Source organism: Malassezia vespertilionis, chromosome 1, assembly GCF_029542925.1.
Source record: "Malassezia vespertilionis chromosome 1, complete sequence".
Lineage (NCBI taxonomy): Eukaryota > Fungi > Basidiomycota > Malasseziomycetes > Malasseziales > Malasseziaceae > Malassezia > Malassezia vespertilionis.
The window spans coordinates 541,106-563,443 of record NC_079247.1 but is presented as its reverse complement, the minus strand read 5'-3'; the positions used below and the strand labels follow the sequence as shown (position 1 = coordinate 563,443).

The 22,338-nt window shown below is 59.4% G+C and overlaps 12 protein-coding genes across 12 annotated transcripts; 8 read left to right on the top strand and 4 right to left on the bottom strand.

Moving 5' to 3' along the window:
• Window positions 1-66: 66 nt before the first annotated feature.
• On the top strand, window positions 67-1,226 carry KRR1 (ribosomal RNA assembly protein krr1; the record flags this gene model as incomplete). Its single annotated transcript, XM_056205186.1, has 2 exons — window positions 67-121; window positions 151-1,226. The coding sequence occupies 2 exons, from the start codon at window positions 67-69 to the stop codon at window positions 1,224-1,226; spliced, it is 1,131 nt and encodes a 376-aa protein (XP_056061161.1).
• Window positions 1,227-1,382: 156 nt separating this feature from the next.
• On the bottom strand, window positions 1,383-2,759 carry MVES1_000324 (uncharacterized protein; the record flags this gene model as incomplete). The annotated part of the gene is made up of 1 exon (XM_056205185.1): window positions 1,383-2,759. One exon carries the CDS (start codon window positions 2,757-2,759, stop codon window positions 1,383-1,385), a length of 1,377 nt encoding a protein of 458 aa, XP_056061160.1.
• A 174-nt stretch (window positions 2,760-2,933) lies between these two features.
• DRS1 (RNA helicase) lies at window positions 2,934-5,309 on the top strand (the record flags this gene model as incomplete). Its single annotated transcript, XM_056205184.1, has 1 exon — window positions 2,934-5,309. The coding sequence occupies one exon, from the start codon at window positions 2,934-2,936 to the stop codon at window positions 5,307-5,309; it is 2,376 nt and encodes a 791-aa protein (XP_056061159.1).
• A 59-nt stretch (window positions 5,310-5,368) lies between these two features.
• GCN3 (translation initiation factor eIF-2B subunit alpha) lies at window positions 5,369-6,337 on the bottom strand (the record flags this gene model as incomplete). Its single annotated transcript, XM_056205183.1, has 1 exon — window positions 5,369-6,337. One exon carries the CDS (start codon window positions 6,335-6,337, stop codon window positions 5,369-5,371), a length of 969 nt encoding a protein of 322 aa, XP_056061158.1.
• Window positions 6,338-6,388: 51 nt separating this feature from the next.
• Window positions 6,389-7,640, top strand: SSN3 ([pyruvate dehydrogenase (acetyl-transferring)] kinase; the record flags this gene model as incomplete). Its single annotated transcript, XM_056205182.1, has 2 exons — window positions 6,389-7,197; window positions 7,226-7,640. The coding sequence occupies 2 exons, from the start codon at window positions 6,389-6,391 to the stop codon at window positions 7,638-7,640; spliced, it is 1,224 nt and encodes a 407-aa protein (XP_056061157.1).
• A 93-nt stretch (window positions 7,641-7,733) lies between these two features.
• On the top strand, window positions 7,734-8,235 carry GOT1 (Golgi Transport; the record flags this gene model as incomplete). The annotated part of the gene is made up of 4 exons (XM_056205181.1): window positions 7,734-7,755; window positions 7,784-8,054; window positions 8,083-8,164; window positions 8,194-8,235. The coding sequence occupies 4 exons, from the start codon at window positions 7,734-7,736 to the stop codon at window positions 8,233-8,235; spliced, it is 417 nt and encodes a 138-aa protein (XP_056061156.1).
• A 221-nt stretch (window positions 8,236-8,456) lies between these two features.
• Window positions 8,457-9,428, top strand: MVES1_000319 (uncharacterized protein; the record flags this gene model as incomplete). The annotated part of the gene is made up of 2 exons (XM_056205180.1): window positions 8,457-8,594; window positions 8,622-9,428. The coding sequence occupies 2 exons, from the start codon at window positions 8,457-8,459 to the stop codon at window positions 9,426-9,428; spliced, it is 945 nt and encodes a 314-aa protein (XP_056061155.1).
• Window positions 9,429-9,518: 90 nt separating this feature from the next.
• Window positions 9,519-12,731, bottom strand: SEC24 (COPII subunit; the record flags this gene model as incomplete). The annotated part of the gene is made up of 2 exons (XM_056205179.1): window positions 9,519-12,688; window positions 12,725-12,731. The coding sequence occupies 2 exons, from the start codon at window positions 12,729-12,731 to the stop codon at window positions 9,519-9,521; spliced, it is 3,177 nt and encodes a 1,058-aa protein (XP_056061154.1).
• Window positions 12,732-12,881: 150 nt separating this feature from the next.
• Window positions 12,882-14,337, top strand: MVES1_000317 (uncharacterized protein; the record flags this gene model as incomplete). The annotated part of the gene is made up of 2 exons (XM_056205178.1): window positions 12,882-12,962; window positions 12,991-14,337. 2 exons carry the CDS (start codon window positions 12,882-12,884, stop codon window positions 14,335-14,337), a joined length of 1,428 nt encoding a protein of 475 aa, XP_056061153.1.
• Window positions 14,338-14,391: 54 nt separating this feature from the next.
• Window positions 14,392-14,928, top strand: MVES1_000316 (uncharacterized protein; the record flags this gene model as incomplete). The annotated part of the gene is made up of 1 exon (XM_056205177.1): window positions 14,392-14,928. The coding sequence occupies one exon, from the start codon at window positions 14,392-14,394 to the stop codon at window positions 14,926-14,928; it is 537 nt and encodes a 178-aa protein (XP_056061152.1).
• A 25-nt stretch (window positions 14,929-14,953) lies between these two features.
• On the bottom strand, window positions 14,954-20,349 carry ESP1 (separase; the record flags this gene model as incomplete). The annotated part of the gene is made up of 2 exons (XM_056205176.1): window positions 14,954-19,900; window positions 19,927-20,349. The coding sequence occupies 2 exons, from the start codon at window positions 20,347-20,349 to the stop codon at window positions 14,954-14,956; spliced, it is 5,370 nt and encodes a 1,789-aa protein (XP_056061151.1).
• A 242-nt stretch (window positions 20,350-20,591) lies between these two features.
• Window positions 20,592-22,160, top strand: MVES1_000314 (uncharacterized protein; the record flags this gene model as incomplete). The annotated part of the gene is made up of 1 exon (XM_056205175.1): window positions 20,592-22,160. The coding sequence occupies one exon, from the start codon at window positions 20,592-20,594 to the stop codon at window positions 22,158-22,160; it is 1,569 nt and encodes a 522-aa protein (XP_056061150.1).
• Window positions 22,161-22,338: the final 178 nt, after the last annotated feature.

The following is a 22,338-nucleotide window of genomic DNA, read 5'->3' as shown; positions in this document are numbered from 1 at the left end:
GGACGTGTACCTTTCTATGACATAAGCACGCGCATAAAAAAATGCCGCGCCGCTTCCCTGTACACCATGTCAGAGGAGATTGTCGTGGAAAATAAGAACAAACGATTCCGCAAGGAGAAGCGTGCGTGAAATGAATGTGACTAACATCAGCATGGGATACAGACGACATTGATCACTGGAAAATTGACAAATTTACTGAGAAGGACAACCCGCATCCTTTCCTCGAAGAAAGCAGTTTTGCAACCCTGTTTCCCAAGTACCGTGAAAAGTATTTACGTGAGATTTGGGGGCATGTAACTGCGGCATTGGAGAAGCACGGCATTGCGTGCACGCTCGATCTTGTGGAAGGGTCCATGTCTGTGAAGACAACGCGCAAGACATTTGATCCTTATATTATTTTGCGCGCGCGCGACTTGATGAAGCTCTTGAGCCGGAGTGTGCCTTTTGTTCAAGCTGTGAAAATCTTGCAGGACGATATGGCGTCTGACGTGATTAAGATTGGCAACATTGTGCGGAACAAAGAGCGATTTGTGAAGCGACGCCAGCGCATTATCGGGCCGAATGGTAACACCCTCAAGGCTATTGAGCTGCTGACGGGCTGTTACGTGCTTGTCCAGGGCAACACTGTGAGTGCGATGGGCGAATACAGGGGGCTGAAAGAAGTGCGGAGGATTGTAATGGATTGCATGAAGAACATTCACCCTATCTATCATATCAAGGAGCTGATGATCAAGCGCGAGCTAGCAAAGGATCCAAAGCTCGCTAACGAATCCTGGGAGCGTTTTTTGCCGAAATTCAAGAAGCAGCATGTGAAGGCCAAGAAGCCCAAGGATATCCACAAGAAGGTGTATACGCCATTCCCACCTCCACAGCAGCCAAGCAAGATCGACTCGCAGCTTGAAAGCGGCGAGTACTTCCTCAAGCCACAGGAGAAGCGGCGCAATGAATACCGGCAAAAGATGCGCGAGCAGGCAGTGCACGCCGAAGAACGGGAGCGAGAGCGGGAAAAAATGTTTGTACCGCCGAAAGAGCCCGTTCCGGGGGATGCTGCAAAGAAGGAGAAGGAGGAGAAGGAGGAGAAGGAGGAGAAGGAGGAGAAGAAGGAAAAGAAGGAGAAGAAGGAAAAGAAGGAAAAGAAGGAGAAGAAGGAAAAAAAAGAAAAAAAGGAAAAGAAGCGCAGCAGCGAGGACGGCTCGGATCAGAAACAAAAGAGAAAAAGGACATAGCCTCTACGCCATCTTGCCTTTTATGTAGACACAAGGAAACAATATACGTTAACACTATAAACATCTGAGACTTTCTATCATATGCCAACAACAAATGATCGTGATAAAGGAGCCATGGGGGCATTGAAATACTTACTCTGTAAATCGCAATACATCTTACTGGCTGCCATCCATGTGGGCAGACAGAAAAGGGTTAGTTCGTGAATTTTCGACAGGGAGCGCCATTGCACCTGACATCAAATTTGACAGAAGAGGGGAACTGGGACAAGACGGGTTCGCTGGGCCAAGGTGGAGCTGCGACGAGGCTGCAGCAAACATTTCGCTCTCGAAAAATTCCTCGTTGTTCGTGGCGGAATCGTGGCACTGCTGATCAATGTCGTGAATGTGTTCTTCGTCATCATCTACATCTTCGTCCAGATTTGAAAATGTTCTGCACAAGGGGCACATAAATCCGGGATGGTGCAACTGCAGCAGCGGGCGGATGCACTTGTAATGAAACGCATGGGAGCAGGGTGCGATGAACAGTGCTTGACAAACGGCAATTTTGAAAAGGCAAATGCAGCATTCTGCAATGTTCTGCGATTTTTCGGCTGGTTGTGCGTCCCTTGCATGCGTCACAGGCGCCGAGCTGCTGTATACGCCACCCGAGCCTTGCACAGAGCCTCTTTCTTGGACTGCACGGAGCATGTTGTGGCTAAACTGCGACGGCTTTATACGAAATTCCTTATCAATCTCGATGCGCAACTTGATGCATCGGAAAATTTCTTGGACGCCACCCTGGTAGTCGATCCCAAACTGTAGCACATCACCGTCTACCACTTCATGGTACTTGCTTAGAGCCCCGGGCGAAGAGAGGCGTGTCTGGTTCAAAAACGTGCCGCTACTTGAGCCTGTATCGCGAAGAAAAATCTTGCCGCCCGGCTCGCATTTCAATTCCGCATGCATGCGGCTCACCACTTTGCTTTTGAACGTTATGCGCGTCTGGTCATCGCTTATGATTGCAGCGATAGTGCGCCCTTCGTGAGTAGTGGACTGCGTTGCAGCTTGCGTAGACGTAGCTTCAGGCGAGGTACGTGCTTCATCGTGCGTCGCTGCATTGGTCGTCTCGGTGTTATTGCGTCGGTCGGTAAATCTGCCCACATGGACACAAGGACCCTGTTCATAAATATCGAATTCGAATGGAATAAACAACAAAGACCGCGTAGGATCCATGTTTGGAGCAAGGCGAACCCGATGGGAAGGACCCCTCTCGGGCGAGCTCGGCCGCTCCCCGTCTTCAAACAGCGACGGGAGATCCTGCTGCCTATTTGTGCTGGGCGTAGGCTCGGGCAACGCAAGTGCTCTTTGCAGCACTGTTGCAGCAACTGCACGGATCGGAAGCAGCTTTTGTCCCCGTGTCCGCGTGTATTGTCCTTCAGAAAAGCGGCGCAATCGTGTCCACGGCGGTCCGCCAGAGGGTGAGCCTGTATTGGCCAATATACTCGGCTCGTTCGGGCCAGAATCAGGCTGTAACACACTGTGGCGACGAACCATTGTGCTTGTAAAGCGTCACAAAATCCTTGTCTGTGCCCGCTGCAACGTGTGGCAGGCACAGTGGGTTGCAACGAGTGACGCCAAGCTGGGGAACCGTGCCTGCTTGTTCCTAATTTTGCACGTGACGCGCGGTCAATTTTTTGTTGCATGCGCTTGGGTCTACAGCAGCGCACAATGATGCAGAAACGTGGACGTGCGAAGCACGACGACTTTGTCATGACGCTAGATTCCGATGAGGAAGAGGAGCGTGTAGAGAGCAATTTGAAGCGTGCGGAGCCCAGCTCAAAAGGGAAAAAAGCCAAGGCGCGAATCAGCGAGCGCGAGAAAATTGTGGACGATGGCCGCAGCGCGGCGAATGCACACTCTGCAAATGCTACAGAGAATTTAGAGATGGGCCAAGCATTTGAGTTTGATGTGGCAGATGAGTATAGCGCGCTTCCTACTGCGCAGGACTGGAATTTCCATGCGACAGGCGCGAGTGGCGCAAATCATGCCGACGCTTCTGGGACTGCGGTCGACGAAATCATTGCGCGTCACAGGGAGGCTGGGAAAATACCTGTTGAAATGCTTAGCACAGAGGAAGAGGACGCGCTAGCGTCTGACTTGGAGAGCGAGGAAAGTGGCGGCGAAGAGTTTGGCGGCGCGGCGCGGAACAATGTAGAGGATGACGAAGGCGAGGAAGAGGAAGAGGATCCCTTGCAAGAGCCTAAAGACGAAGAGGCAGAAGAAGAAGAGGAGGAAGAGGAGGAGGAAGCTTTTGCGGATGACGACGATATGAGCGACGACGACGAGACGCGCGAGCGCAAGGACGCGTATTTTGCACAAGATGCGAAAGAAGAGCCATCGGAGCCAAAAGTGTCCTTTGCATCTTTTCGCCTAAATCGAAATCTACAGCGTGCCATTGCGTCTCTTGGATTTGAGAAACCAACTCCGATCCAAGCGCGCACGATTCCATTGGCTCTCGCTGGCAAAGATTCTGTCGCCAGTGCCGTCACAGGCAGTGGTAAGACAGCCGCATTCCTCATCCCAATTCTTGAGCGTCTTTCCTACCGTGCAAAAGGCGCAGAAGCTTCGAAATCTCGCGTGCTCATCTTGTGTCCGACGCGCGAATTGGCCATCCAGTGCGCCAGTGTCGGCAAGGCCCTCGCCAAATATACTGGCATTCGTTTCTGCCTGTGCGTCGGTGGTCTTTCGCTTAAAACACAAGAAACGGAGCTCAAGACGCGTCCAGACGTCATTGTCGCGACACCTGGCCGCCTGATTGACCACATGCGAAACAGCGCGTCTTTCGGCCTGGATGATATCGAGATCCTTGTTATTGACGAGGCAGATCGGATGCTCGAGGACGGATTCGAGGCCGAGCTGAATGAGATCGTACAAGCATGCCCGACCAAGCGGCAGACGATGCTTTTCTCCGCAACCATGACCGATAATGTCGACCAACTTGTCCGGCTCAGTCTTGACCGGCCAGTGCGTCTGTTTGTGGATCCGAAAAAGAGCACAAACGCAAACCTTGTGCAAGAGTTTGTGCGTGTCCGTGCCCCATCCGGTGCCGACCGCGCAGTGGAGGAGGAACAACGAGCCGCTATGCTGCTGACTTTGTGTATGCGTACATTTCGCAATCAGGTCATCATTTTTGTGCGCAGCAAGAAGCTTGCACACCAGCTTAAAATCCTGTTTGGTCTTTTGGGACTTTCTGCCAGCGAGCTGCACGGCGATTTATCGCAGGAGCAGCGCATGCAATCGCTCGTCCACTTTCGGGATGGGAAAGTTGATTTCCTCCTTGCTACTGATTTAGCGAGTCGCGGTATTGATATTCGCGGTGTTCAGGCCGTCATTAATTACGACATGCCCGCACAGCTCGAGCAATATTTGCACCGTGTAGGTCGTACAGCGCGTGCGGGAAGGCAGGGCCGGTCGGTTACTCTTGTTGGCGAAGGGGACCGCCGACTGCTCAAAGCTGTGCTAAAACGCACGCAGCTGGAGCAGGTCAAACATCGACTGCTCCCACCCGACATGGTCCAGAAGCTCGCAAACACGGTAGTCTCACTTAAACCTGAGATGGATGCCATTCTTGAAGAAGAAAAAGAAGAGCGCGCTTTGCGCCAGGCAGAGATGGAACTTCGCAAAGGAGAAAACATGATTGCGCACAAGGATGAAATTTATTCTCGTCCTGCGCGCACATGGTTCCAGTCCGAAAAAGAGAAGGCGGCGTCGAAGGATATTGCGCGCGCCGAATACATTGCAAAGGTCGACACTGGAAAGCGCAAGCAAGAAAAAGATCGGTTTGCAGGACTCTCGCGGCGAAAGAAGCGCAACAAGCTGATGCGCGAAGAGGATGCAAAAGAAGACAACCGTGAGATTCTTGCTAGCATCCGCTCTGCAAAGCGCGCGCAGCGGCCCAAGGAACTAGGTGTGTACGAGCCGAATGTGAAAAAGCAGAGCAAGGCGACAAAGAAGCGCAAACCTACCAAGGCGACGCAGGCCGCAGCAAAAAAATCCGGTACATTCAGCCGTGATATGAGTGGCTCGCGGGGAAAGCGCAGGTAGTGCGAAGAAAGCAATACAGGAATCGTGCGCTATAGAGTGCTACCGCGGTTCACATCCTTTTAATCGCCGCCGTACACGGCCAGCAATGCATCGGATACGCCCGAAGGGGTCAAGATACCAATATCGCTTACAATGAACGTGACGAGCTCCGGCTGGGTATAGTCGATCGACGGGTTGAGAGCCTCCATCGCCAGCGTCATGTGCATTTCCTTGTCGCCCTGCTGCAAAATGCCTTGGTCAACCTCGGTACTAGATGGGAACGGAAGCATGGGGCCAGGAATAGGGATATCATACTGTGACAATGGAAATAGACGCAAAAACTTGTAACTCTCTGCGACGGCAAAAAACATCTTGTTTGCAGCCTTAGCCACAATACCAAGCTGTGACGTACCGACGGCGTTAAACAGGCCACCCGACTCGACAACACCCTCGGCGCCTGTAAGGATCATGTCAACCTTGTGGATAATGTATGCGACTGCAGTATCGAGCACGACCGTGCATGGAATTCCTGCCTCCATCAGTCGTTGGTACGTGAGCAGTCCCCTGCAGCTTGGCCGGCTCTCTGTAACATACACGCAGATGCGCCGGCCAAGCGCTTTTGCTGCCACAAGGACCTGCATCACTACACGCGAGTACCCATGCGTAAGGATCACTGTCTCGTTCTTGATAAATGGTAGCAAGAGCTCGGTAATGCGCAAACGGCAGTTGGGCACGGTATTGTGTGCAAACTCCAGCGCGGTCGAAACCAGATTTTGTTTGTGAGTTTCAAATGTACCGCCTGCCCAGTTCTTTCGTGTGACGAATCGCATGTACAATTCCAAGCCTGCAGATGCAGGAATAGGATTTTCGAGGCTCGCTTTGAGCATGTCGGACGCTTGTTTGATGCTCTGCATGAGCTCCGACGTGGTCTCTGCCTTGGAGCGTGAAATCATCTCAGACAGTGCAAAGATCGCAGCAATGGGCGCCGGGAGCTCATCATCCTCTTTTAGCGCAGCGTGGAATGCGTCCACAATAGAAAAGGGCGCCATCGTGGTCGACGGAAAAGGTGGAGGTGGCTTGTGGAGGCGCCGCTTCCTGCCATGCCTGCGGATCGCTCCGTGGTGCCAGCGTCTGCAAGCGCGGCGGATATCATGCGCGCTTATAGGTCGATGCGCACGGCGTACCGACGCCCAGTACTCTCGCGCTACCGCGTGCTTGGATTTTTGAGCAGTGGTACATATGGCCGCGTGTACAAAGTCCAGGAACTTGTGCCGAGCGGCCCTGGGCGCGATGCGCGGATCTATGCAATCAAGAAGTTCAAGCCAGATCGCGAAGGCGATACACAGACATACACAGGAATCAGCCTTAGTGCGATCCGTGAGATTGCACTGAATCGTGAGCTGCGGCACGAAAATGTCGTGTGGCTGCGCGAAGTGCTCCTCGAGGAAAATGCTATTTTTTTGGTGTACGAGTTCGTTGACCACGATTTTTTGCAGATCATACACCATCATCTCACTGTTCTACGTACGCCGATCAATGGTGCCGTGATCAAGTCGCTCATGTGGCAGCTCTTGAATGGCGTCCAGTATCTACACGCGAATTGGATTATGCATCGCGACTTGAAACCCGCGAATATTCTCATTACTGCGCGCGGAGTTGTCAAGATTGGCGACTTGGGACTTGCGCGTGTGTATGCAGACCCGATGATTTCCTTGTACTCCACAGATATGGTTGTTGTTACGATTTGGTACCGCGCGCCGGAGCTCTTGCTTGGCGCGCGCCATTATACCCCCGCCATCGATCTTTGGGCCGCCGGGTGCATTTGGGGTGAGCTTGCGGCGCTGCGTCCCATGTTCAAAGGCGAGGAGGTGCGCATGGGTGCAAGAGTAAAAGTAGTTCCCCTGCAAACGTACGTCGTTGCGCTCCACTCACGCTAGAAACCAACTTGGCAAGATTGTGGATATTCTGGGCACGCCGAACCACGAGCGGTGGCCAACAATAGACACAATGCCCGACTATGCAGAGTGGCAGCGCGTGCGTGGTGGGGACAATGTGCCACCAACGCTGTACCAGTGGTATGCAGACCGCACAGGCACTGCTGCGGGCTACGACTTGTTTGATAAGCTGCTGCAGTACGACCCTGCGCAGCGCTTGACCGCTGCCGCCGCGCTGCGGCACCCATGGTTTGCAGAGGATCCACTGCCTACGGCCAAGTACGTATCGCTACAGACTAATGCCAGTGCATTCCAATTTCTGCCGCAAGGCCGGTCGTCGTATCCCCCTGGAAAAGTCACTGTCGGCGCTACCCACCCTGTAGCGCCAGCGCCGCCGAAGCGCACGCGCGAAGTGTAGAGGAATTACGTCTTGCGTTTGTAGATGGGGAAGTAGGCGCACTCGCGCGTCGCGCCGCATGTGGAGGTCGCTTGTTGTGCTTTGCATTACACCATGTGGCTCAGTGACCAGCAAAGTAGGTGCACTGCCAGTGCTTACCGCAGAAATCGGTGTGGGGCTTGTCTCAGGGGGCATTTTCTTTTTGTTTATGGGCGTAGTTCTCTTTTTGGATGCGACGCTCCTTGCCCTTGGCAATATATTGTTTGTCGCGGGCATTGCCATGCTCATTGGGCCGCAAAAAACGCTGTCCTTCTTTGCGCGGAAGCAGAAAATTCGAGGGACACTGTGCTTTTTTGCAGGCATGACGTTGGTGTTTTTGCGCTACACATTTTTCGGGATGCTCGTGGAGACGGTCGGGTTCCTCAACTTGTTTGGGTATGTTGCGTCGTGCCGCTCACGCTAGTGATTTTTTCCCCGTCATTCTTTCTTTTCTTCGGCAGGTACCCGGGGTTGGAACGCTGCTCACTTTGCCGGGACTTGGTGGCGTACGTCTTTGTGCATCCACTCACCACAGGCGCTGGATCAACTGGCCGGTGTGCGGCGCTCGGCTGTGTAGCACGAGCGAGTCACTGCGCATAAAAATAACCACTTGCTTTTCTTTCAAGCATGTACAGACTCTGCATAGCCGCTATACCACTAAAATTGAAACTCAATGTCATCGGGGCCGCACCAGGCAGGGCGCCTCGACGCGCGACACGTTGCTGGACCCCCGCACTGCTTATTCACGTGATAATGGACTGCCGCACCCGGCGTCGCCGGGTGCGGCAATCCATTGCGATGGTCCAGCGTAGTATTGTAGGCATTGTAGCGGCGCTTGTCGCTGTGGTTGCGGGAGCACAATTGCCACTGCAGCGGCGCAATCCGTTCAACAAGTTTTCGCAGGTTGTCGTGTTTGGCGACTCGTTGGTCGACAACGTGCGTATCCCCTCCAGCTGACCGCAGGGCAACGGCACGTTTCTGCTCACGAACAAGACATGGCCGCGCGACCCAGCCTACTTCAATGGGCGCTTCAGCGATGGACTTGTATGGACTGAGCATCTTGCCGACATGCTCGGCGTCCCGACTGTTGTCGATCATGCATATGGAAGCGCAACGACGAACAATTCGCGCTCCAAAGGCGAGTCTGGCTACTACTCCAACATTACCGTGCCCGACATGTGGCAACAAGTACGCACCTACACTCGCAACCATGCCCGTCTCGACGCAAGTGCACTCTACATTCTTTCTGGCGGCTCGAACGACATGTACTTTGGCGCAAGCAGCGGGTCCCCACAGACCATTGCGAAGCTGGCCGTCTCGAGTTTGAACAAGACGGCCCAGGAGCTGTACAGGCACGGCGCACGTCACTTTGTGTTTGAGAGCCTCGGCATTGTTGCAGGGACGCCGTCTGCAAGGCTCCCTGGCGCCGGGGAAAACACCACCCTTGCCATGCAACGCTTTGCCGAGACGTTTAACTCAGAAATGCGGCGTCTTGTCGCGCATACTCGCCGCGGGCATGCGACGTTTGTCGACATGCACAAGTGCCAGCGTATGATCATCGACGACCCGCACAAATACGGCTTCAAGAATACAACCGCTGCATGTCTTCGTGGCGCATACAAAGACGAGCGCGACGCGGGCATTCAGCGCCACCTTTGCGCACACCCCGAAGAGTACCTGTTCTTTGATATCTTCCATCCCACCACGCATACACATCAGTTATTTGCGCGTGCAGCTGCCGACGCGCTCACCAAGTCGTACGCCGCATAGTCTGTAGTACAAGCACAAGTGAACCTAGTCATTCCTATAGCAAGGTACTGCGATGTGGGCCTGCGGGCCTCACACAGCTTATACGCAACGCTATGTACCGTTCACCTTGTCGCGCAGCTGCGTAAGAAACTGCTGGTAGCCAGCCGTTTGCTCGAAGCGGTCCTCGACAAGCAGTCCGAGCGCCGCGAGACGCATGGCTGCATCGCCGTCCTCCTTGACAAGGTACACGGTGGGCAAATACACGCCGTGACGCGCGCTTTGAATGTGCTGCACAATCGCATGCACGCGCTTCGACATGTCATTGTCAAGCGCAGGCAAGGCAATTGCGCCCGACTGCATACTTGCATAGTCCGGCGCGCCAAACACGTCCACGGTAAGCTGTGGGACGGCCGAACGACCGAGCCACAAGACAATATCCATCCCGTTATCGATCAAGTAAAGACCGTGGCGCTCCACCCGCTCGCTGCTTAGATTCTGGCGCGGCGGCATGACCAGCAGTTGGGTGGCTGGATCCAGCTTGCCTGCCTCGGGCGGCATATTGTGCAGAGAGTAGAAGCAGGGCACAAGGTAGGGCCCGAGGCGCTCCATTGGTAGCGTCGTGAGCAGCGTATTGCTGTATGCACGTTGGTCAGGCGAGAGCTGTGTAGAGAGGCGCAGCGCGCTCGTGCGCAACACACCAAGTGCGAGCAGCGGCAGCGTCTCGAGATTGTGCGGGACATTAAGGTGCAGCTGGCCGCCGCCCCGCGCATTCGTCATCGTTGCGCGATAGCCCGAAAGAATTTCGGCAAGGCGCGCACGAAGCATTGAACGCGCATCGTCGAGACGCGCGTGCAAGCTTTTTTCCACGGCCTTGTTTGCCCACACGGCGGCGATGGCGAGCGGATCAGCGCTCGCATATACTTCCGACAAACTCGACGTGGTCGGCAGTGCCAGCGTAGTGACGCGAATGCGGCGCTCCCCGTCCGAAGTGCTGTGCAGCACGACGCTTTGGAACACAACCATGGGCGCGCTTAGTGTCTCTTCGATCTCGCACTCAATTACGTAGCTCTGGTCCGGCGAGACGCTCGGCAGCGCCAGCAAGTCCGAGCTGCGCACAAAAAAGTTGCCGTGAAAAGACACGGGACGAATCCCGCGCGTGGCACGAAGACGCAAGACAGCTTCGAAGCTGATCGGCGCGGCGAGCACCTCGCCAAGCTCGTGTGCAAAGCGCGCAGCGATCGCAGGCCGCGCCGCGTTAAATTCGGGGTAATAAAAAGTCTGGCCCGCAGTGTAGCGGGGCAAGCAGGTAAGCGTTGCAATGTCTGTGTAGGACTTGTCAAACACCCAAAGATCCACCGAGACCTGGCTGCGCGAACAGTCGATCGGGAAGGTTTTGTAAAATGGCGAGCCGGGCGTGAGCAAACTGCTTTCGCGGGGGCCGCCGTACAGTTTGCGGTCGTCGCGCATTTTCAACGCGCCGGCGCCCATGGATGCGAGGGATGCGGTGAACACCTCCACCTTGCCGCCGGGCGCGGCGATGAGTTTGTGCGCTGCTTGCAGTGCAGGGCCAAGTGCACTGCCTGCTGCGGTGGTATGTGTAAACATGCTGCCAAGGTTGAAAAGAAGGGACTCCAAGCCCGATCTTTCCTCGCTCAAATTCACGAGCAAGTCGTTGGGCTGGGGCAAAAACACGTCGAGCACATCGCTCACGACCATCATCGTCGGCTCGGGCGAGTGGGGCGTGACCTTGAAAAAGTGCAGGTGCGTATCGAAGCCAATCACCGCCATCTTGGTGCGCTTGTCGCGGTTGGGAATGCGGTCGAGGTTTGCGAGGATGGTCTTGGCCGCAATATCAACCATGCCACACTGGACGGCGGCATGACCCACATCAATAAGGAAAACGTAGACAGGGGGCTGCGGCGGTCGCACCATGTACTCTCGCGGCGCGATAAACTCGACAATGGACGAGTTGAGCTCCGCGCGTTTCCAGCGGTCTGCGGGCTGGTTCGTCTCCTGGTTCCAGTCAAATAGCTGAGGTACCTCGTTGGTGATGTTGCACATGCAGCAGCGCCATCGGTGACCGCCCTCGACAAAGGTAACAAAAGGGTTGATGTAGGTACGGCAGCGACGGCAACGTGCAATTACCGAGTCGCTCACAACAGGGACGGGCGTGTCGCCCAAGTCAGATCGTACACTGCGCATGGGCGTGAGTACAATGGCAAGAGGAAGCTTGGACTTGTTGAGCATCGAGCTCGTGGTAGGAATTGCATTCAGCGTGCTGCGCTGGTACGTGGGGTCTGCATTAGCTTGTACATCGCCCGAGAGACATGCGCCCGGCGCCAGCTGGATGGGCGGTGGCGGCTGGTCGAGCTCAGTCATGTTGACAGGCTGTGCGCCAAGCACGGTATTGTACAGCTGGTTGGCCTGGCGCGTGCCAGGCGCAGCGCTGACCGCCATCGATTGCATTTGCGCCGCAAGACCAGAAGCGTCAGCAGCGGGTGCTGGCTGCGCCTGCACCGTATCTGGCATAGCCATAGAAGCCACGCGTGGCTTTGTGGGCGTGCGAGTGCCTTGGAGCTGGCCGGAGACGCTGCGCATGGGGCTGTGGCCCATCGTGGCGGGCGTAAACACGGCGTCAGAGCCGGGCGTCGCGGGAGGCTGTGTGGCATTGTACTGGCCCGCGTAGCTGACACTATTTGCGGTTAGGTGCGCCGTTGGGTAGGCGCGACGACGCGAAGCTGCAGCGCTGGGCGGCGCGCGACGTGCGCCTGAAGGCGCATCTTCCGGTGCAGATGAGGGCATGCCAGGCAAAGGGCCTACGCTTGACAGTGGTCGCGAGGCAGGGCGGGGGCGCGGCGCCGTCGGGCGAATCGGCGCTGAGGTTGGTGGTGCAGATGGCGGCGATGCCATCGTTGTGGGCGGGCGCGCGGCAGGCCGCGGCACCGGCGGCACTTGCATGCCGGGCGAAATACTTGCATTGCGCGGCGCGGCGCCGGGGCCGCTCGCGGCACGCTGCTGCGCCGGCATCGGCGGTCGTGCCATCGACGGCCTTGCCGCGTGACCGATTGCGCCGATGCTAGGCGCGCGTGCGAGGCGCGGAGAAGGCCGTGCCATGGACGGCGATGTTGCACCGCCTTGCACGCCCGCTACAGGCATCGACATGCGCGCATGGCCAGGCTGGTGTGCCATGCGCTGTGCAGAAGGGCGTCGAGGCTGCAGCACGGGCGGGTTCCAGCTTTTGCGGCCGGTTGCCGTCTCGATATACACCTGGCGTCCAGCCGCTGAATCCCTGGCATTAGCGTGTGCATGAGACAAACGTACCATTGCGCAGTCCATCCGGGCGGCAGCACGGGCGCTCCCCGCGGCGTAGCCATGTCGTGGAAAAGACGCAAAAGGCCACGTTGCGACAGTATAGCAAAGATACACGCCTCCATTGTCCACCTATCCGCGCGGCGCGTGCGCTGCTTGTCTTTGATGGCGGAGGCGGCGTCGACTGTGTTTGTGGGGGGCATTTCGCCCGGCGTCAACGACCGCTGGCTGATAGAGCTGCTCAAGGTTGGTTTTTTTGCACTGCTAATTCTAGTCGTGTGGTTCTTTCCGCTCGTTCAAGCGCGTGAGTAAAGCGTTTGGGTTTGCGGATTTTCTTTCCGCGCACGACGTGCTGCGCGCGCTCGCCGTGCTCAACGGCGTCGAGCTGCCGAGCATGGGCGTGGACGTGGGCTTGGCGCCGAAGTGCCTTGTGGTCAAGGCCGACGAGAAAACAACTGCGTTTTTGGACGAGTTCCAAAAAACGCTCGTGCGCACCGACGACGACGCGCAGGAAGAGCGCAAGGCGCGTGCACGCGCCATGCAGATCGTCGGCATGATGCGTGCCCAAGCAGGCACAGGCGCGGATGCGGACGTGAACGTCTACGAGATCCCTGCGCATCTGAAGGATTTGCGGCCCGAAGAGCTCGGCGCGAATCGCCCTGCAAACATTTTATCGGAGATTGAAAAGTTTCGTATTGCTGCCGTTGCGCGCGATGCCGAGGACCGGCGGCGCACGCTCGAGGTGGAGAAGCGCCGTGCGGCTGCTTCGCAGGACCGTGTGCGCTCCTTCTCACCCGCACATGCGCCCAGCGACGTGGACGACCCCGAGGCAGCGGATGTTGCCGCGGAGCAAGCGCGGTGTGCGGCACGCACAGAGCGCATCCAGCGCGAAGCCAGCGAAGCTGAGCGTATCTATGCACGCAAAGAGCAGGACAGGGTCGCGTACTGGCGCGCGCAGTATGCCGAGTGTGCGCCGCAACACAAGGCGCGCTTGTGGGAGCCGCAGGAAGACGCAGAGTTCGCACGCGAGCTCTTCTGGCTGGATCGGCGGCGCTGGCTGCATATGCGCGCGGCCGAAGTAGCGCGCGAGCGTGCCGCTGACGATGCTGATCGGCATGCGCAGCGCAACGAGGAAGAAAAAGCGCGGCAGGAAGCCGAGGCGTTCCTTGCGGAGCAGGAGCGTGAGATGGCCGAGTTTGCCGAGCGGCAGCGTGCTTCTGGACTGCTTGTGCATGACGGTGCGCCGCTTCGGCTGCATGTGCATATGGCCACGGACGAAGGCGTAAAGCGGCGCTTGGCGCTTGCCGAACGACTGCGCGGCGCGAGGAGCGAGGATGCCATTCGCCATGTCCTCCCTGCCGACGACACACAGCTCTTTGCCATTACGCCCGACTGGTCGCGCCTCGACATCTCCTCCTACACGCCGCTCCTCGATGCGGGCATCGAGGCGAGTTTTGGCGAAGTTGTCGAGGACTTGCGCGACGCCGCGCTGGAAAAGTTGCGTGAGGAGGCGAGCGCGCAAGAAGTACTTGACGTGCTGGAGCCAGTGCTCGACGACGAGGCGCCGGCGCTGGTTGCGTCGGTATGGCGTGCGCTCCTCCTCGATTCGCTGCGCCCATAGCTTTGTAGCCGCATACCCAACCGCCCCCCCCCCTTCCCTAACCCTTTTTTTCTCATGGCCTCCACAGCCGCCGACGTCGCCGCGGCGATGGATGCGGCGCCGCGCGACGATCCAGCGCTGCTCCTTGCACACGCCGCGCCGCTGCTTGCAGAATGGAAACGGATGAACCGTGATGCACATGTGCTTGTTGCTGCGCGGCACAAACAAGTGCTCGCATCGCGCGCCGACGTCGATGCAGCGGCGCTTGCTTTGCAGCATCGCCTCTACGAGCACGCCCAGCTCAACGCCGCGATTGCTGCTGCACAGGCGCTCGATACCATGTATGAGCAAGTAGCGCTGCGCCCAATCGATGCGTTCATGGCGCACGCGCCCGAAGAGTACCGCACCGCGGCAGTATGTGCGGACGAGCACCGAGTTCTTTTGCAGCGTTACCAATTCGAGCTGGACGAGCGGCGCAGACTCGAGCAGGCATGCAAGGCGCTCGAGGAAGAAGCCGCCACACAGCAGCAGCACGCCAGCAACGCCGTGCGCCGCCTAAAGCAGCTCCAGACTACAATAGACTCGCTTGCGGCGTCTGCGCGCCATGTATAGCCGTGCATATTCTCCACCTCTATCTCTACATCTCCCACACGACCGGCACGCCGTATACGACGCACGCTGCGCCTGTCAGGTACGGCAGCTTGCATGCATCGCGTGCGCTTGCAACCGCCGTGGACAGGCATGTGCGCTGCGCGCTCGGCTCAACAAGCCCGACGCGCCGCAGCACCGCCTCGCAGATGCCGTCCAGCTCGCGGTCCGTCGTATCCCACAAAGACACGAGCAGCGCAGGAGCGCGCGCGACGAGGTAGTCGTACGGCGTGCCGCTCGGCTCGTACGTGCCGTGCAGACGCAGAGCGCCGCTCGAGCAGCCCCACAGCATCGACACGGCGCATTGCGGCAGGTTGGAAAGGCGCGTCGCGGGCATGTATGCCTCGGCGCCTGAGTGCCCAAAGTACAGGAACGTGTCGTGGCGTGTAAGCAGTGTGGCCATCTCGTCGAGGACCGGCGCGCGCGCGACAATGCCGTGCCATGCCTCGCGCGCGAGCATCGGCGCAAAGCGCGCCTCGCTGCGTGTGAGATCCGCGCTGGGATTCAGCAAGTGGCCCGTGTTTCGCGGATCGAGTCGCAAGTGCGGCGCGTCGCCGCGCTGCGCGAGGTGTGTGTAAAGCATGGCGAGCGTTGGGATGCGGCTCACCGCGCGGTGGCGCAGCACCGGCAGCGACTCCCACGGAATCGCGCACAGGCTGCGATCGAGGATGAGAAAAAGGTGGTGCTGTGCAGCTGCGCTGCGCTTCTGCGCACGTCCGTGGTGCTCTTCCAGCGCGCGGCGCAAATCCACACAGAGCACATCGAGATCGACCTCGTCCTGCGCGAGCGTCACGCCGGCGAGCTGAAACGCGTCCATGCTGTAGTGCGCCCAGTCTTCCAAAATGTGCGGCGGCACATCCGGCGGCAGCGCAGCAAGGCACGCAAGCGCCGTGTCAGGTATCGGAGGAATCACGCGCCGCTCGTTGCGCTTGGCGGGAAAACATACGCGGCGCAAAATGCGCTCCACGTCGGTGCGCAGCATGCCGAGCGGCGTATCGTGCGCGCAGAAAAGCCCTTGGAATGCACCGAGCCATGTATCCTGCACGGCAGCAAGCAGCGCACCGAGCTCGGCATCAAGCGCACGCCGCTTGGTCCACCATGCTTTGCGCGCGTCCATATCGCCGACGTCTTTCGCGAGCTGCACGCTGGCGTTCGACGCATCCACAATCGCGTGCAGCGCCGCCAGCACCGCCTCGAGGCTCAAGTGCGTCTCGTCGCCGTCGCGCACACTCTGGCGGTCCATCGGAAGCACAAACAAGCTCGGCGACGCGCCCTCGCCCACGCGCGCAACAAGGAGCTCGCGCTTGTCCGGCGAAAGGGCAATGGTAAGCGCTGCCCAGGTCGGGACAAGGGGGGGCTGCGGAAACGCAAGCGCAGCGTCGTGCGCAAGGCTCGCCGCGAGCGCGTCGCGCGGCGCCGCTTCCGAATCGCTCGCGGCGAGCGCAAACCAGTCGGCGCTTGCGCCGAGGGCGCGCCGCGCCGCCGCATCGACACACGCGCGGCGCACAGCCACCGATACGGCAGCGTCGAGCATGGCACACGCCTGTGCGGCCGCATCGCTGGGCACTTGCCGCGTAGGTGCAATGCTCTGCATCGTGCGGATGCGCGCGGCAGTCTCGAGCGCCGCGCGCACATGGCGCACATCGCCGACCGCGCTGGACGCCAGTGCCGCGCGGATGTCGTCGAGAGCCGCACAAAGCAGCGGCGCTGCTTTGCGCACACACTGCGTCTGCGTGCGTGAGAGCGCTGGGCGCTGTACGCCGGGAAATGCGTACGCGATCTCGGGGAGTGCCGCCCAGACAGGGTCGCCTTTCATCGCAATTTCCGCCTCGTGCAAGGCAAGCTGCGCGCGCACGATCGACGCCTCCATGCCCTGCACGCCGCGCAGTGCTTCCATGCCATGGGATGCGCCGAGCGTGCGTGCAGAAGCGCACGCAATGCTGCTGCGCATGCTTTGCAGTACCGGTGTGTGTGTGGCATTCCACTGCGCATACGGACGCTGGCATGCTTCCCACGCCGCGTGCGCCTCGTCCAGCGGCACCGCTTCGAGCTCGGCGCCGACGAATGCCGCGTACGCTGCATCGTCCAGCGTGCGGCGCACATGCGCAGCGTGGTACGACGCAAGCGCCGCGTCGCGCTCGCCGCTTGCCGCGCGCAGCGAGGCCATCCAAAGCAGCGCTTCGCACGCGTACGCACGCTCCGCGGCAAAGTCGATACTTTCTTGCGCAAACGCAAGCGCATCGCGAATCGCGCCGCGCCGCGCGTACATGCGGCTCACTGCGACGTAGCTGCGAAAAATGGCGCGCGTGCAGCGCCACTGCAGTGCAGCGATGGCCAGCGACGGCGCCGGCGCCGGCACGCAAGGCAGGGCTAGCGACACGCGGGCGCCGTCGCTAAACACATCGTGCGCGGCCGCACTACCTGCTGCTTTGGCAAGCATCATAGCGCAGCGCAGGCGCAGGCGCAGTGCGCTCAGCGCAGCGCGCAGCGCCGCGGCTGCGTGGCCGCGGTGCATTTGGATCGCGGCGTATACGTCGGCCGCGCGCGCCTGCAGCTCGAGGCGCTCGCCTTTGCCCAGTACGCGGTCAGAGGCGTGTACGGGCAACGCTTCCTGGAGCTGGTCCACCGCGCGGCGGTACAAGGCGCATGCATCGTCGTCGTGGGCGAGCGCAATGTGCGCGGCAGCAGCGCACAGCTCCGTGTGCGCGGTGACGATGGGATCGGCCGGTGTCGGGACGGAGCTGATCGTATGCAAGGCACACGCCTCATTCTCCAGCGCAAGCCACGTCTCGGAGATGCGGCACAAGGCGCTGGCGTGCATTGCATCGTGGGGGGGAGCGAGCCGCGCGAGCGTGTAGAGCGCTTCGAGCGCAGGCGCGCACTGCGCCGCGTCGAGCATCGCGTCGGCCACCGCACACAGCAGGCCGAGCAGCGGCGCTTCGCTACGCGCTTCCAGCGGGCGCGTTTCGCGGTGGGGCGGCGTTTCGCGCTTGGGGCGCGAAATGCACTGCGCTTTTTTCTCGTGCGCCTTCACGAGATGGCCGGGCGTAGAGGCACATGCGCGCTGCACAGCAGCAGCAGCGTCGGCATGCGCGCCTTGCGCAAGGTGCTGCAGTGCACACTGCAAGTGGTATGTGCACACAAGCGCTTCTTTTTCTTCGAGCGCCGCGTCGTGCGCTGGCGGCGCGGCAAAAAGCGCGCCAAGGCCAGCGCTCGCTGTAGCCGGCGTGCGCTGCAGGGTATCATACAGGTGCATCTGGAGAAGCACACGCGCGTGGCGCAGAGGAAACTGGGACGGCGAGTAGCATGCCAGCGCGGCACACAGTACGGCGTGGTATGCTTTGGGCGCGTCGTCGCGTGCAAGCATCGGCACGAGCGACATGGCGGCGTACTCAAGCACAGCGCCCGCGCTTTGTGCGTCGAGATGGAGCGCCGAGACGCGGCGTGCAAGGCTGTGGGGCGCAGCTGCATCCTGCGCGTGGAGGAGGGAAAATGCGCTTAGCGCAAGTGCTGCGCGTACGCTTGAGGCCAGCAGCGCAAAAGGCTCCTTGGAAAAGATGGCATAAATGGGCATGCGGCTGGCCCATTCGCCTGCTTGCGCGAGGAGCGTGGGCTGTGCAGCGATGGCGTGCCAGTATGCGTCGAGCGACGGCGCGTACTGCAAAAGGTGCTGGCGCGCCGAGCCCAGGACGTGATACTTTTTTGCAAGGTTGGCATCGAGCGCCGTCGCTGCGGCGTCTTGTTCGCTCGCGGAGCATGCCACTTCGGCAAAGTGCGCGGCGGGTGCATACATCTTTGCCGCGTACAACTTGCTTGCATAGTGAAAGGCCATGTCGGAGACGTACACCAGCAGCGTTGCCTGCGCATGCGTGCGCTTGGAGAGCGCCACAGCGCGCGCCATGTACGCAAGGCACGTATCTTGTGCACAGGGCGATGCAGTGGAGAATGTATGGGTACTGAGTACGCGAAGCGCAAGCACCGCCTCGGCGCACAAAGCGCCCGGTGAAGCACTGTGCTCGGCCGCAGCGACGCACGCACAAAAGAAGGGAGCTGCCGTTTCCTCGTGCGGGAGCGCACGCACCGCGTCGTGCAGCAATGCCTGCAGTGCGCCCAGTACGTCGGCTCGCGGTGCCTCGTCGGCACGCAGCGCCTCGGCAACGGCAGCAAGGGCCGCGTGGTGCGCATGGCCTTTCACGAGGGCGTCGTGGGCCGTGCGCACCAGGAGCAGGAATGCAGCGTTGTCAAACGAGCGCGCCGAGGCGCTTGGCCCCGCATCCGCCGCGCTGCGCCCCATGTTCGGCAGCACAAGATCCGGCCGCGCTGCTTTCTCCGTGCACCGCGCCCACCACCGCAGCATGTGCGCAAACGCCTCGCCCGAGTGCAGCGCGCTAGGAGCGGTGTGCAGCATCGCTGCAAGGCGTGCATGCAGCACATCGATGTCGATTTTTGCGCTCGCACACACCCGGCCTACCCTATCCCAAAACGCCTCGCTCTCCAGGCCCGCGACGCACGCAAGGCGCTCAAGTGTATCCATGCGTACACGAAACGCGGCTGCACTGCTCGGAAGCGGCGCTAGGTACTGCGTGATTGCGCGTTCTACCGCGTACGCAACACGGTCCGCTGTCTGTACATGCCCTGCGTCGCGCGCCGCGCTGTACCACGCCTGTAGCGCGTTAGGCATGCTCCATAGCTGCGCAATGTGCGGTAGATCATCCGCCTGTGCCATGGAAAGTGCACATTGCACGGCCATGGCCTGTGTATCGAGCGTGATGTCGAGCAGGACAGAAGGCGCACGCGTCGCGCCGGCGAAACACAGCGCGGCGTCCATGCGCTCCATCGCGCTTGGCGGCGCACGCACCGATGCCGGCGCGCCTTTTGGGGCGCCTCCCGACAAGAGCGGCGCAAGTGCCGCAAGTTCTGTGAGTGCTTCGGTGTACTGCGTAAGTCGTCGAGCGTACGTACCTTGCCCAGCGCGTGCAGTTTTCGCACCACAGACACGACGACCGGCGCCACCTGCACAACGTCGCATTGTTCCTGGTACAAAATACCCATGGCAATCCGGAAGGCATCGAGCATCACAAGAAGTGGATCGAGGCTCGGCGCGCGGTGCTTGGCGCGTGGATTGGTCGCGAGCATGCCATTGAGCGCGTGCAAGACTGCGTTGGCAACTTGCTTCGCAGCACGCGCACGCACTGGATCCCCGCGCGCATCGTCCGCGCGCGGCACAAGCCAAGTGATGCCTGCAGCGCTCGCACCCGCGAGTGCGCTCGTGTACAGCGAGAGCTGTTTTACCATCGCGCTGCTCTCTGTGTGCGCAATAAGCGCAGCGACGACGGTGCGATCCAGGGTATCACACGCATCGATCCGTCGCACAATCTCGTCCATAGAGAGCATTGTCCTGACGCGTGCAGTGCGGCGCACCGCCGGACGCACTGCATTCGGCATCGAACGAGCCGTGGTGTTGGACAGCGACGCGTCTGTCACGTGGCACGATACGAGTACGACACGATCCGCCATGCCCGCCATGCGCGGTGTGGCTCGCCTGCGGGCCAATGACCATCACGGCGCCGCATAATGCGTGCCACTTTTGCTTGCTGGCAAGCTTCGACGTGACCAAAGGTGCAGTCATGGACGCCGCGTACCCGTGCAATCCGGGGATCGACAAGCAGTGCGTGGCGCCCAACACTGACGGTAGCCTTGCCGCACAGCAAATGCTGCCCGACCGGATGCACAACCACGAGGAGGACTGGACACTGCTTGTGCGCCGCGTCTCGGACCTCGACGGACTGTCCTCTCGGCCCAAGCGGCCGACCCATGTACTGAGCAGCGATACATGTCGCGACGGCACCAGTACCATGATCTACATTCTCAACTACGCGCGGTCCATGCATGGCGACGATCAGGTGCGCGGCGGTGCGATATGGTCCATAGCACTTGGGACTATGCACCCGCACGTAAGCATGTTCAAGCCGCTGCTTGTGCTTGCAATGAAGGCGTACCTCGACTCGAGGTGCCACGCTGTACTCGAGACGCTTTTTCACGCGGCCAACTCGCTGGATCTGACGCAGCTCCCTTGCCTGACGCGGGCTGAAAAGCTGCTTTTACGTACGCCAGTGCTGGATCCGGGCATGCCGCGCTCGGCGCGCCGAGCGCCAAGCGCGCCGATGCCGCAACACACACCGCACGGCTGGAGTAAACGGTCGCGCGTCAAAGTACACAGCATGCGCATCTCTGATCCGAGTCCACAGCATGCATGCAAGACCCACTATTCTACGAAATTTGTGTACGATCGTATGAGCATCCCTGTGCACGTCCCGCTCGCTCTCTTCCCCGACGAACTCGGCGAGTACTCGCTCACAAACCTGCTCACGCTTGTGTCGCAAGGCAGCACGCCACGCACAACGCTGCACCCGCACCTGCACACGAATGGCACACATACACACCCTGTCGTCTTGCTGTTTAACGCACTCATCACAAATAAGCGCGTCCTGTTTGTCGGCTACCGAACCGAGGCACACACCGTGGTGGATTTTGTGCTTGCTGCCTGTGCGCTTGCAAGCGGAAGCGGTGCGATATTGCGTGGGTTCTTGGACCAGACGATCCCGTACGCAACGCTAGCCGATCTCGATGCACTCAACAAGATGGACGGGTTCATTGCGGGGGTTACCAACCCCCGATTCGAGCAGCTCCCGGTGTGGGATGTGATGTGCAATGTGGATACAGGGAAGATTTCGCTCGGAAAGCACATCATCCCTGCAAGCACGTTCAGCCCGCGCTGCACTTTTGTCCCGCACAAGGGCAAACACGGCTCTGCGTACGGCGCGCAGGATGACATGCATGCTATTTGGAGTACCGGAGACGTGCGCGCCAATTCAGCAGATGGTCAGTTTGTCCAGCAGCTGCTCAGCAAAATCAAGGCACATGCAAGCGAGGCTTCTGTGCGCTGGACATGGCAAATGTACGTAAATATCTTTGTGTGCAATGCGGCGCGGCACGAGCTCCGCTTCTACGGAGATACACTGTTGGCTGTAACGTCGCAGGACGTAACGTGGGGCGACGAAATAAGCACACTGCGTGCGAATGCAATGCGCGCCGAGGGATGGCGCACTTCTCCGAGCTACCAGATGTATATACGCGACGTGACGTACGACCGCCGTTTGGCGCGCAACTGCGAAGAAGCGTGTGCGATCGACTAGCATGAGCTGCATGTCCGTAGTACGTAAAGAGAGCCTCCTGCAGCTACAGGCGCTCGCCAGCGCAGACACGCGCGACAAAGACCCGAATCCTACATCATGTTTTTTTTTTTTTTCCTTCATGCCCTTTCTACCTATGTGCAGCGATCGCGATGCGCTTTTGCCGCGCCGTCTTGCTCGC